At 47.2% G+C, this 12,616-nt stretch overlaps 1 protein-coding gene across 1 annotated transcript; it reads right to left on the reverse strand.

Moving 5' to 3' along the window:
* Positions 1-1,401: 1,401 nt before the first annotated feature.
* Positions 1,402-10,034, reverse strand: LOC133146996 (uncharacterized). The gene is made up of 2 exons (XM_061271119.1): positions 9,410-10,034; positions 1,402-3,502 (listed from the first exon to the last, which is right to left on the reverse strand). Exon 2 carries the CDS (start codon positions 3,250-3,252, stop codon positions 1,711-1,713), a length of 1,542 nt encoding a protein of 513 aa, XP_061127103.1. The 5' UTR covers positions 3,253-3,502; positions 9,410-10,034; the 3' UTR covers positions 1,402-1,710.
* Between the last annotated feature and the right edge of the window lie 2,582 nt (positions 10,035-12,616).

Consider the following 12,616-nt stretch of genomic DNA (forward strand, 5'->3'; position numbering starts at 1 on the left):
ATGTCCGGGTCGCCGCACATGAACTGAAGTTGAGTAGTGTTGTATCTAGCCAGGACGCGGTCGACGGCCTCGTGGTGGGGTGAGCCGCTCATGGTGCAATCATTTTCTTTAGGCTGAAGTATCTCTTGGAGCGTACGCTCGGCCGGGTTGAACAACGTCTCGCACAGCGCGTGCTTGGTCAGTGGTATGCCTCGCTCATTCACGTAAGGAATACCTTTTTCGGTGCACATGTTCTGCAATTGCCCCAGACTGTGAGTCCTCATCGCGTTGTCTATGCTCATCCGTTGTTGCGGTACATGGTCCGTGAACAGCATGGCGCACAGCTCCGACTTTGTCATATCCCGACCCTTGATGGTGGTTTCGAATCCTTGCCGTCGCACGTGCTCCGCTATGTCGGAACGCGTATTCCGCATGCACGTGTTGTATGACGTATAGAGGTTGGATCGGTTCCTCTTGGTTGTAGCCATGGTCGCGTCTGTACGATGTACCGAAGCCTCGGTACATCGCACATGCACGCAGCCGTGCGATGGGATTCACTTTTTCTGAGCGATGCCCCTATCCATGATCACAATGTCCGGGTCGCCGCACATGAACTGAAGTTGAGTAGTGTTGTATCTAGCCAGGACGCGGTCGACGGCCTCGTGGTGGGGTGAGCCGCTCATGGTGCAATCATTTTCTTTAGGCTGAAGTATCTCTTGGAGCGTACGCTCGGCCGGGTTGAACAACGTCTCGCACAGCGCGTGCTTGGTCAGTGGTATGCCTCGCTCATTCACGTAAGGAATACCTTTTTCGGTGCACATGTTCTGCAATTGCCCCAGACTGTGAGTCCTCATCGCGTTGTCTATGCTCATCCGTTGTTGCGGTACATGGTGTTAGGGTGGTGCTCACTCTAACTTATTTTGCAAGAACCACTCGGAGACAAGTTAGTCGTCTTGGGCACCTGCAGGTGGAGAGTTCACTCGTCGCTGTTGTCACAGCGATGGTCGAATGAAGTCTAACTCTCGCTTCCCACAAGACCATCTTTATTAAGAGAAAAAGGGTGGGGGTGACAGTAGACTGAATAAACAAGTTAAAGCTCTTGACATCTAGGAAAACAGAGCAGGGGATGTTTTACGACATTGTTTAGGATGGGACAGACTTAAGTGGTTTATTACCGGTTACATACCAACGTAAGCATAAAATTAATCTACCTAAGTTATTTATTACCGGTTATATACATTCCAACATAATCATAGATCAAGATAGTTTGGAAAACCCTGACATCTCCCTCCTGTTTTATCATATGATTATGTGAACCCGATCAATCAAACATAAGTAAGTAAGTAAATATAAAGAAGAATAGCAAAAATAAAAAAACAATAATAAAAAAGATCAATAAAAAACTGAGATCACAGCGGACTGGTTGGGGAGCGTGTAGGGTGAAACACGACAAAAACAACAAACACCGATAGCAACAACTTCCAGTGAAGATGAGGACTTTCCTCAATACTCCAGATTAAACTTATTGTGTGGTCTAAAAACCTGCTGGCCGATGTTAATATGCAGGAAAAGTCACACACGGTCCCTCTGCCTTAAGCGACCAGAATGCTATCAACAAAAAAAATAAAAAGAAAAACACAGAAACAGTACATCATTGTATCCATCACTTGCGAAGCATTTTCGATGGTCAAATCATCAAGTTTCTGTAAAACACGTCCAGTATAATAGCACCTACGCAATCCGCGTTTCATCATGGTCATCACATCCGTCACGACTAAGAAGTTGTATATTTACGTGTGCTACGGTAGAAGAGACGACCCTCGTCACAGCAGACTTCAAACATGGGATAACACAGGTCGTAAACAAGCACAACAACACCAGCACAACAAGCACAGGAGACACTAGTTTCAAAAGCAGTTGCCACCAGTTGCCAGAGAATAGCCATGAAAAGAAACCCCACTGTTGTGGAACTTTGTCATTTGACATGGCCTGCTGTAAGTTCTTCAGCGAAGCCATGGCGTCGTAGATGTGTGTATCATTTTCTCCAGGAATGTATGTGCAACAGGAAGTCCCAATGATGTGGCACACACCACCTTGTGCTGCCGTCAACAAGTCCAGAACCATCCTGTTTTGCAAGACCATCAGCCTAATAGCCTGAATCTCTCTATTTTGTCCATCGTTGACTTGTAGTGAGAGATTCGCAAAGGATTGAAAACGATAGTTCAGTGTCTCGATGAAGAGTGATTGTTTTCCAATTCCGACCCAGGGAAAAAGCGCATGAACAACTTTGTCTCCAACGGACCATACTTTATGGTCGCCTGGAACATTCGCACCCCAGATAGGGTCATGAGGGTCAAAGGTTGCAACCGCTCTGCGTTGACGTCCAGAAGAGTTGCGTGCTGTCGTCAGCTGTCTATGTCGTATCCTGTAGGTGTGGTCTGTCACCCACACTGGTGCACACACTCCTGTCCAGTTGGCGGGCAGCATTGGATAAACCTTGTGACCACAAAGCCACCAGCCATTCTGTATGAAGTATGTTCCGTTCGATGGTGCAGACATGTTAGTCGGAGAGCCCTCCCCAACTGAAATGGCTCTCCTATCTTGACACTCAGTGACGATGTCCAAAGCTCCCATCCAGTTTCCTCCTGGAGAGCAGTCACTGTCAATGCATTTGTGGGTCTCACTTCCTTGGATGTAACACGTATAGTTCACTCCAGGCCGCCGCTCTGTGTAGGCCACCTGCGGTAATGTTCGTCCTTTAACAGTCACATTGAGATTTGTCCAGAAAAGCTTATCACAGGTGCCTTCCACAAGTCCAGGGCGGAAAGGGTCGTCATCACTCACTTTGACGGCAGGGTGTTGATATCCAACTCCTCCCATGGATGCCATGCATTTCGCTTCAGTGACATTCATTGCTCTGGCCTCCAAGTGAACTTGCGTGGAGGAAGGGGGGAGTTTTGAACACACATAACATCCCTCCTGTGTGTGGGCTCTCACAGTGAACTTAACGTACCGGTACCACGTGTTGGTTTCGTATGGGTTTTTGGGGTCCCATGACCAGTCCTCAAAGTTCTCATCGTGTGACCATCGTTTTCCACGGTCAACATTGTCACTTGGTCTGTTCAAATGAGTCCATAGACCATAGCACGCTCCAACCACAACGCAGCAGAGGATCCATCTGGCATATGGAGCCCCGTTGCTACTAGGATGGCAGAGACACCGGGACATCCCCTCGCCTAGCGGAGTGGGGATCGTTGTTTTCTTCACCAACATTGACACGTCCCACCCTAAACGATAGGACTCCTTTGAAGTTAGTCTTCCCCACCACTCCGAATTAGGGGTCCAGCACTCTCTGCAACTTGCAGTGGCTGAGGTGAATCCAGCTGGGCCGTTCAGCAATCTTCACTGCGGTGGGGGTAGTCAGCAAGACTTGGAATGGTCCCTCCCACCGTGGGCTGAGCCAGTTCTTTCTTTTTACGACCTTGATGTAGACCCAGTCTCCTGGATCGATGGGTTTGTCGACCTGTGAGGAGGTAAGATCAGGCGGCAGTAAATTTGCATTTGACACATCTTTCAGTTTGAGCGTCCTTATCATATAGTCTGCCAAGGACTGCTCTTCATCTGCTTTTTGCAAATCTGCAGGGAACACAGGTAGTCTATATGGTCTCCCATGGATGATTTCAAAAGGTGTTAGCCCTTCTGAAGTGGGAGTAATTCTCATATAGAGCTTCACTAAGTCTAAGCACTCTGGCCAAGATCTGCCTGTTGTTTCCATGCATTTTTTCAACCTGCTTTTGATAGTGGAGTTTGCTCGTTCAACCAGACCAGCGCTCGCAGGATGCCAAGCGCAGTGTTTTTTTAATGTCATCCCAAGGTGTACAGCCATGTTCTGTACAACTTGGTTCACAAAGTGTGGACCATTGTCACTGTAAATGGTTTGGGGGATGCCATGAGTCGGTATGATGGCTTTGCAGATGGCTTTTGCCACTGTTAAGGCATCTGCTCGTTTAGATGGAACTATTTCCACCCATTTGGAAAATGCATCAATCATCACTAAGCAGTATTTGTGAGGTCCACTTTGTGTGAGCTCAATAAAATCCATGTGCATGATTTGAAATGGGTAAAACGGTTTTGGAAATGAGCCTCTCTTAGGTCTCATATTTCCTTGTGGATTATGTTTCACACAAACAGGACATGCTTTACAAAAAAATTTTAAGTAAGCATCTAAACCAAAGGTAGTGAATTGTTGATGTATGATAGACTTCATCCCTCCTGTCGACACATGGCAAGGCCCATGTGTCGCAATTGCTGCTGCCTTAAAAAGTGATTTTGGTAAAACAGGTTTGTCATCGATGCGGTGGATATTATCTGTATCCATCATTGCACCTTTTGTCGTCCACATTCGTTTTTCCACCATTGGAGCATTGCCCTGCATATCTGTCAGTATAGTTTTATCTATGAGATGTGTGTCCTCTGAATCTATTAAAAAGAATTCATGGCCATGTTTCCCTGCTGCTGCTTCTTTAGCAATTTTGTCTGCTAATCTGTTTCCATTTGAGACATCATCTGTGCCAGTGGTGTGTGCAGCACATTTACACACAGCTAGTTTAGCAGGTAAATGAATAGCCTGCAACAAGGCTTTTAACAAGGAGGCATGGGTAACCGGCTTACCGGTCGATGTTGTCATCCCTCTGCGCTCCCATTGTTTCGCAAAATAGAACAGAGTAGAAAACGCATACTGACTGTCTGTGTATACAGTGACTTCCTTATCTTCTGCTAATTGACAAGCTCTTGTTAGCGCAATTAGCTCAGCAGCCTGCGCTGACCTGTTGTATGGAAGCCTCTCTGCTTCAACAATCTGGTTTGGCAATCCCACAATTGCATAGCCACTTTGATTGTTCCCTCTAGGATCCTTTGAACATGATCCATCCACAAACCACTTTTCTCCTTTGTCAAGTGGCGTGTCACTTAAATCTTCTCTGGGCAGCTGTAGATGTTCTGTGGCATCCAAACAGTTATGTGGTGTACCATCCCCCGGCAACGGAATCAACGTTGCTGGGTTAAGGACTGTGCACCTCTTTATCACAATGTGTGGTTGTGACAGAAGTGTAGCAGTGTAAGATAGGTGTCTGGCTGGTGACAAAAAGCTCATTTTACTTTGCAGTAGCAACACGTCTACAGCATGTGGAACTAGCAGCTCCATTTTGTGAAAAAGCACCACATCTGCAGCCTGTCTTACTGCAAGCGCTGCCGCGCACACTGCTTGGACACAGTCTGGCAAAGATTGAGCCACTGGATCCAATTTTTTTGAATAAAATGCAATTGGTCTTAGTTTGCTGCCATGACTCTGCAGCAACACTGAGGTCATAAAACCATTCCTGCAGTCTGCTGTTTGCACAAAGGTTTTATTGTAGTCTGGCAAGATAAGAGTTGTAGTTTCTATCAGAGCCTGTTTCAGCACCACAAAAGCATCATCTGCCACTGGTGTCCACATAATTTTTTCTGTCATTGCCATGGGGACTCCATGCACAATGTTCAGCAGCGGTTGTGTCTTCTCCGCATAATGTGGGATCCATGCTCTACAGTAATTGCAGAGTCCCAAAAATGACATCATTTGTTTTTTTGTTTCAGGTTTCGGTGCATCTGCAATGATCTGCTTTCTGGTTCTCTGTATCTGTCTTCCAGAAGCTGACAAAGTGTGACCTAAATAGTTCACCTCCTGTCTGACCCATTGTAGCTTGTTCTTGCTCACTTTATTCCCTGTTTTGCAGAGAAAGTGTAACAACGCTAAGGAGTCTTCCTTGCAAGCAGCTTCAGTTTCAGAGGCTATCAGGAGATCATCTACATAAACTAGAAGTTGGCTTTTGTTTGACATCTGAAAATCAGCCAGACAGGCCATGATAGCTTGAATGAAAATAGTTGGACTATCAGCAAATCCCTGTGGCAATCTGGTGTACGTATAGCTTTGTCCTTTAAAGGTAAACGCAAACCAAAACTGTGAGTCTGGGTGAATTGGCACTGAGAAAAATGCATTGCTAAGATCAATTACTGTGAAAAACTTCTGGTTAGGTTTCAAAGTGTTCAGAAGTGTGTGTGGGTCAGGCACATTAGGTGCTCTTGTCTGCACTGCATCATTCACTGCTCGTAAATCTTGTATCATTCGCCAATCAATTTTATTGGCCTTTTGGACTGGAAAAATAGGAGTGTTGCAAGGAGAATCCGAGCACTTCCTAATGATTCCTCCTGTCAAAAGATCATTTATAACAGGGGCAATCCCGTTTATTGCCTCCTGTTTTAAAGGATATTGCTTAACTCTTGGACGCCAATCTGATCTTGGTTTGATCTGTACCGGTGGAATGGATGTTAAAAGTCCTACATCAGATGGCCCCTTTGTCCACAGTTTTTCAGGAAGCCCAGCCAATTCCTCCTCCTCCTTTTCATTCAAACAAATGTCAACTAGTCAGGTTAGCGCACAAGCGCATGCCCTACCAACAGCTACTTCACACACTGTTTGCTTCCACATGTCACAACTGGTACTGTAGCTCCACCCATCACCTTTGTCCTCATAATCAGTGACAGATCTAGCAAGTTTAATTCGGCAACCCACATCTGCCCATGTTATACTGTGAGGTTTGAACAATGAAATGTGGGGTACAGCTGACAACTTGTATTTGTCTTTCTGAGGAGCGGGCAGGAGCACAGCAGCAGCTGCAAATGACCCGCGATCTGTGTACAGAGCAGTGATTGTTAAAGTTACTTCTGTGTCACTGAGAAAACTTTCAATATACTCATCATGTGGATCAGTGAGGATATTCATGGTGACATGTAATTGATTACAAGTCATTTCTGATTCAGGTCGGGACAATTGTTTTCGAGCTTCACTCAGCAATCTGCTTGGTAGCTTGGGATTCCGTTCGGGAGTGATGTCATAGGAGCAGGAAATCTGTTCACCTGCTTGTGCAGCATATGAGTCTACATCTCTCACTCTACATGCTCGCATGCCATCCTTTACTGGAATTATTGCAATTCCCAACCGAGTCATCAGATCTCGTCCCAGCAGGTTTATGGGACATTTTGGGGATAGAACAATCGAGACTGAAGCTATGACTCCTGTTTCATCATCTCTCACTACAACTGGATTGGAGATACTCTCCTTGTGTACCTGCCCATCAGCAGATTTCACCCAAATTGTATTTTGGGAGGCCTTCAGATTAGGGACTTTAGTTTTTATTACGGTTTTACAAGCTCCGGTATCACACAAAAACTCAACTTCACTTCCTCCAATGTTTAAGGTAACATATGGTTTTTCTTTTAATGCACTCAGAATGTCCCATGCTGTATGGACATCTACTATTTCTTCCTCTGTAGGAGCACAAGAGGTCATAGGGGGGCAATCTAGTCATGCTGAGAATTTGGCTTTCCCTCTGCCCCTTCCTCCACCCCTTGATTGGTTTTGTTTTTTTCTAAAACACTCTTTTGACCAGTGTCCACGTTTCCCACAGTTCCAACAGTTGTCAGAATCTTGTAGGGGTTTTGAATTGTATGGTGGCCTTCGACCTTGTTGGCCTCTACCTCCTCTGCCCCTCTGGGACCCTTGGAAGAAGACTGTTGTATCTTCATCTAGGTCATTAACGTCTAGATGAAATACATCAGAACTTTTGCCTCTTTTTATCACTTTTTCAGCATGTCTGGCCCATTGCATAGTTGTTGTCACACTTGCAATATCTACTTCCACCAAATGTTTCCTCACCCAGTTGCCTATTTCAGGGCGGAAATTAGTAAGGAGCGCATTTTTAAGCTGTTGCTGATAAGCACTCTCAGCTGCATCATTGAATGGGATGCCACTATGCACCCTGAATTCTTTTTCAAATCTCAAGCGAAAATCATCAGTATCTTCCCCAGGCTTCTGTTTTATTCCTGCCAAATGACCATAATTCGCTCGTCTGAAATATTGTTCGCACTCTTTGCACAAGATCATTCCATTGTGCTGCATACTCCCCTCCCAATTGATTTCCCTCAACGGGATAGGGAAAAGGCCCTTGATTATTTCTACCTGTGTAATTTCATCTAACCTTTGCCCAGTCTTTTCCCAAGGAGGACATTGCAGCTTCTCCTGCCTCATGTCCATTCAGTCTATAGGAATGTATGATGCCAGCCATGTCTTCCGCCCATTTTTCTGGGTCTTCAGCAACAGGGGTAACCCCTTCAACTGCTTTCCTTGCCTCTTCCAAAGTCCATGGCCGAAAAACATATGTATGTGGAGGTTGGCCTTCCCCTACAATAGGGTTTGGCACTTGGATCATTGGGCACACATCAACATTGTCTAAATTTTGGGAAAATCTAGCAGCAGTGGTCAAACTTCTTGTTTGTACAGGGCTTCTAATCATTTGACCCTGACCTTTTTTGCTGTTATATGGGGGAGGGCGCAGGTCTGTTAAGCTTGGATACAAGTTTTGCGCACAAGCGGACAACCCCTCTTGCTCCTCTGCTTGCGCTGTTTCCGGGACAGTGCGCCTGCGCACTGTGGCCTCATTGTCTTCCGGCCTGACAAACATGGTCGCAGCCTCATCACTTTTCATCTTTCTATCTTTTGTCTTTTGGAGTTGTTCTCTTCTCTCTTGTGAAGCATTCAACCATATTTTAGCACAAATCAATTCTTTCTCTTTTCTTTTCTTTTTCAGTCCCTCTGACTTCCTGTTCACGCTCTTCTCCAAGACCTCAACCACTATCTTCCACACTTCAACTTCCCTTCTACTCCATACTTTTTCTTCCACTTCGGCATGTATTGCATACAATTAACAAATTTACTCGCCATGCACTTCTCATCTCCGTCAAGAGCTAGGGATTTACAGTTTTTATTTCCCATCTTAATTTGGTATTTTAGGTTTATACAATTTTTTATTTTTATTTTTTAAATTTATTCTTTTTCTTTGAGGATCCTCAATGCAAGTTTAAATTGACCTTTGAACAATTACTAGCCTGTATTATTTTCGTGGATCAATGCTAGAACTGCTATTTAGTCAATTTATCCTACCAGTCACACTTTCTCAACCACACAAATTTCTTATCCCTGCCAACGCGAAGTCCTCTTTTAAAAATAAAAGAGCTGCTTCATCCGGATAGGGGACTCTACAACACCCCTTCCTTCCCTGGGAACTAAAGACAACCGTCCAGTTACCCAGCCCTGCCAACGCGAAGTTGTCCCCTTAGAACAGCGGTTGTCAAATCAGGGTACACGGAGGTACGTGAGATTTGACAAAAATATTTTGAAAACCACTGCTCCAGAAGAGCCACTTCATCCAGAGGGGGACTCTACAACACCCCCTCCTTCCACAAGACTTCTTATCTTCTGTCTTGCCTATTTTTATTCCTGTGCACTTTTACGCGTTTCACAACAACACAATCCCACAACTTTAGGGCTTTAACTTACTTGTCTCCTTGGTTTGCTGTTCAGCCGGATCCCGTCAATCCACATCTGTCAGACGAAGGCAGACCTAAGATGCTGGCCCAGCGAAGAATTTCCTTCCTAGGTCTTTCTTTACCAGGTCCGGCTAAATGGACGCTGGCCCGTCGACGGTGTACAGCGTGTCGTCCTCCGTCAGCCAGATGGCGGGTATGAGGGATCCCGGGTTTCGGCACCAAAATGTTAGGGTGGTGCTCACTCTAACTTATTTTGCAAGAACCACTCGGAGACAAGTTAGTCGTTTTGGGCACCTGCAGGTGGAGAGTTCACTCGTCGCTGTTGTCACAGCGATGGTCGAATGAAGTCTAACTCTCGCTTCCCACAAGACCATCTTTATTAAGAGAAAAAGGGTGGGGGTGACAGTAGACTGAATAAACAAGTTAAAGCTCTTGACATCTAGGAAAACAGAGCAGGGGATGTTTTACGACATTGTTTAGGATGGGACAGACTTAAGTGGTTTATTACCGGTTACATACCAACGTAAGCATAAAACTAATCTACCTAAGTTATTTATTACCGGTTATATACATTCCAACATAATCATAGATCAAGATAGTTTGGAAAACCCTGACACATGGTCCGTGAACAGCATGGCGCACAGCTCCGACTTTGTCATATCCCGACCGTTGATGGTGGTTTCGAATCCTTGCCGTCGCACGTGCTCCGCTATGTCGGAACGCGTATTCCGCATGCACGTGTTGTATGACGTATAGAGGTTGGATCGGTTCCTCTTGGTTGTAGCCATGGTCGCGTCTGTACGATGTACCGAAGCCTCGGTACATCGCACATGCACGCAGCCGTGCGATGGGATTCACTTTTTCTGAGCGATGCCCCTATCCATGACCACAATGTCCGGGTCGCCGCACATGAACTGAAGTTGAGTAGTGTTGTATCTAGCCAGGACGCGGTCGACGGCCTCGTGGTGGGGTGAGCCGCTCATGGTGCAATCATTTTCTTTAGGCTGAAGTATCTCTTGGAGCGTACGCTCGGCCGGGTTGAACAACGTCTCGCACAGCGCGTGCTTGGTCAGTGGTATGCCTCGCTCATTCACGTAAGGAATACCTTTTTCGGTGCACATGTTCTGCAATTGCCCCAGACTGTGAGTCCTCATCGCGTTGTCTATGCTCATCCGTTGTTGCGGTACATGGTCCGTGAACAGCATGGCGCACAGCTCCGACTTTGTCATATCCCGACCGTTGATGGTGGTTTCGAATCCTTGCCGTCGCACGTGCTCCGCTATGTCGGAACGCGTATTCCGCATGCACGTGTTGTATGACGTATAGAGGTTGGATCGGTTCCTCTTGGTTGTAGCCATGGTCGCGTCTGTACGATGTACCGAAGCCTCGGTACATCGCACATGCACGCAGCCGTGCGATGGGATTCACTTTTTCCGAGCGATGCCCCTATCCATGATCACAATGTCCGGGTCGCCGCACATGAACTGAAGTTGAGTAGTGTTGTATCTAGCCAGGACGCGGTCGACGGCCTCGTGGTGGGGTGAGCCGCTCATGGTGCAATCATTTTCTTTAGGCTGAAGTATCTCTTGGAGCGTACGCTCGGCCGGGTTGAACAACGTCTCGCACAGCGCGTGCTTGGTCAGTGGTATGCCTCGCTCATTCACGTAAGGAATACCTTTTTCGGTGCACATGTTCTGCAATTGCCCCAGACTGTGAGTCCTCATCGCGTTGTCTATGCTCATCCGTTGTTGCGGTACATGGTCCGTGAACAGCATGGCGCACAGCTCCGACTTTGTCATATCCCGACCGTTGATGGTGGTTTCGAATCCTTGCCGTCGCACGTGCTCCGCTATGTCGGAACGCGTATTCCGCATGCACGTGTTGTATGACGTATAGAGGTTGGATCGGTTCCTCTTGGTTGTAGCCATGGTCGCGTCTGTACGATGTACCGAAGCCTCGGTACATCGCACATGCACGCAGCCGTGCGATGGGATTCACTTTTTCCGAGCGATGCCCCTATCCATGACCACAATGTCCGGGTCGCCGCACATGAACTGAAGTTGAGTAGTGTTGTATCTAGCCAGGACGCGGTCGACGGCCTCGTGGTGGGGTGAGCCGCTCATGGTGCAATCATTTTCTTTAGGCTGAAGTATCTCTTGGAGCGTACGCTCGGCCGGGTTGAACAACGTCTCGCACAGCGCGTGCTTGGTCAGTGGTATGCCTCGCTCATTCACGTAAGGAATACCTTTTTCGGTGCACATGTTCTGCAATTGCCCCAGACTGTGAGTCCTCATCGCGTTGTCTATGCTCATCCGTTGTTGCGGTACATGGTCCGTGAACAGCATGGCGCACAGCTCCGACTTTGTCATATCCCGACCGTTGATGGTGGTTTCGAATCCTTGCCGTCGCACGTGCTCCGCTATGTCGGAACGCGTATTCCGCATGCACGTGTTGTATGACGTATAGAGGTTGGATCGGTTCCTCTTGGTTGTAGCCATGGTCGCGTCTGTACGATGTACCGAGGCTTCGGTACATCGCACATGCACGCAGCCGTGCGATGGGATTCACTTTTTCCGAGCGATGCCCCTATCCATGATCACAATGTCCGGGTCGCCGCACATGAACTGAAGTTGAGTAGTGTTGTATCTAGCCAGGACGCGGTCGACGGCCTCGTGGTGGGGTGAGCCGCTCATGGTGCAATCATTTTCTTTAGGCTGAAGTATCTCTTGGAGCGTACGCTCGGCCGGGTTGAACAACGTCTCGCACAGCGCGTGCTTGGTCAGTGGTATGCCTCGCTCATTCACGTAAGGAATACCTTTTTCGGTGCACATGTTCTGCAATTGCCCCAGACTGTGAGTCCTCATCGCGTTGTCTATGCTCATCCGTTGTTGCGGTACATGGTCCGTGAACAGCATGGCGCACAGCTCCGACTTTGTCATATCCCGACCGTTGATGGTGGTTTCGAATCCTTGCCGTCGCACGTGCTCCGCTATGTCGGAACGCGTATTCCGCATGCACGTGTTGTATGACGTATAGAGGTTGGATCGGTTCCTCTTGGTTGTAGCCATGGTCGCGTCTGTACGATGTACCGAAGCCTCGGTACATCGCACATGCACGCAGCCGTGCGATGGGATTCACTTTTTCCGAGCGATGCCCCTATCCATGATCACAATGTCCGGGTCGCCGCACATGAACTGAAGTTGAGTAGTGTTGTATC

This window comes from Syngnathus typhle, unplaced genomic scaffold (genome assembly GCF_033458585.1).
Source record: "Syngnathus typhle isolate RoL2023-S1 ecotype Sweden unplaced genomic scaffold, RoL_Styp_1.0 HiC_scaffold_24, whole genome shotgun sequence".
In the NCBI taxonomy this organism is placed as follows: domain Eukaryota; kingdom Metazoa; phylum Chordata; class Actinopteri; order Syngnathiformes; family Syngnathidae; genus Syngnathus; species Syngnathus typhle.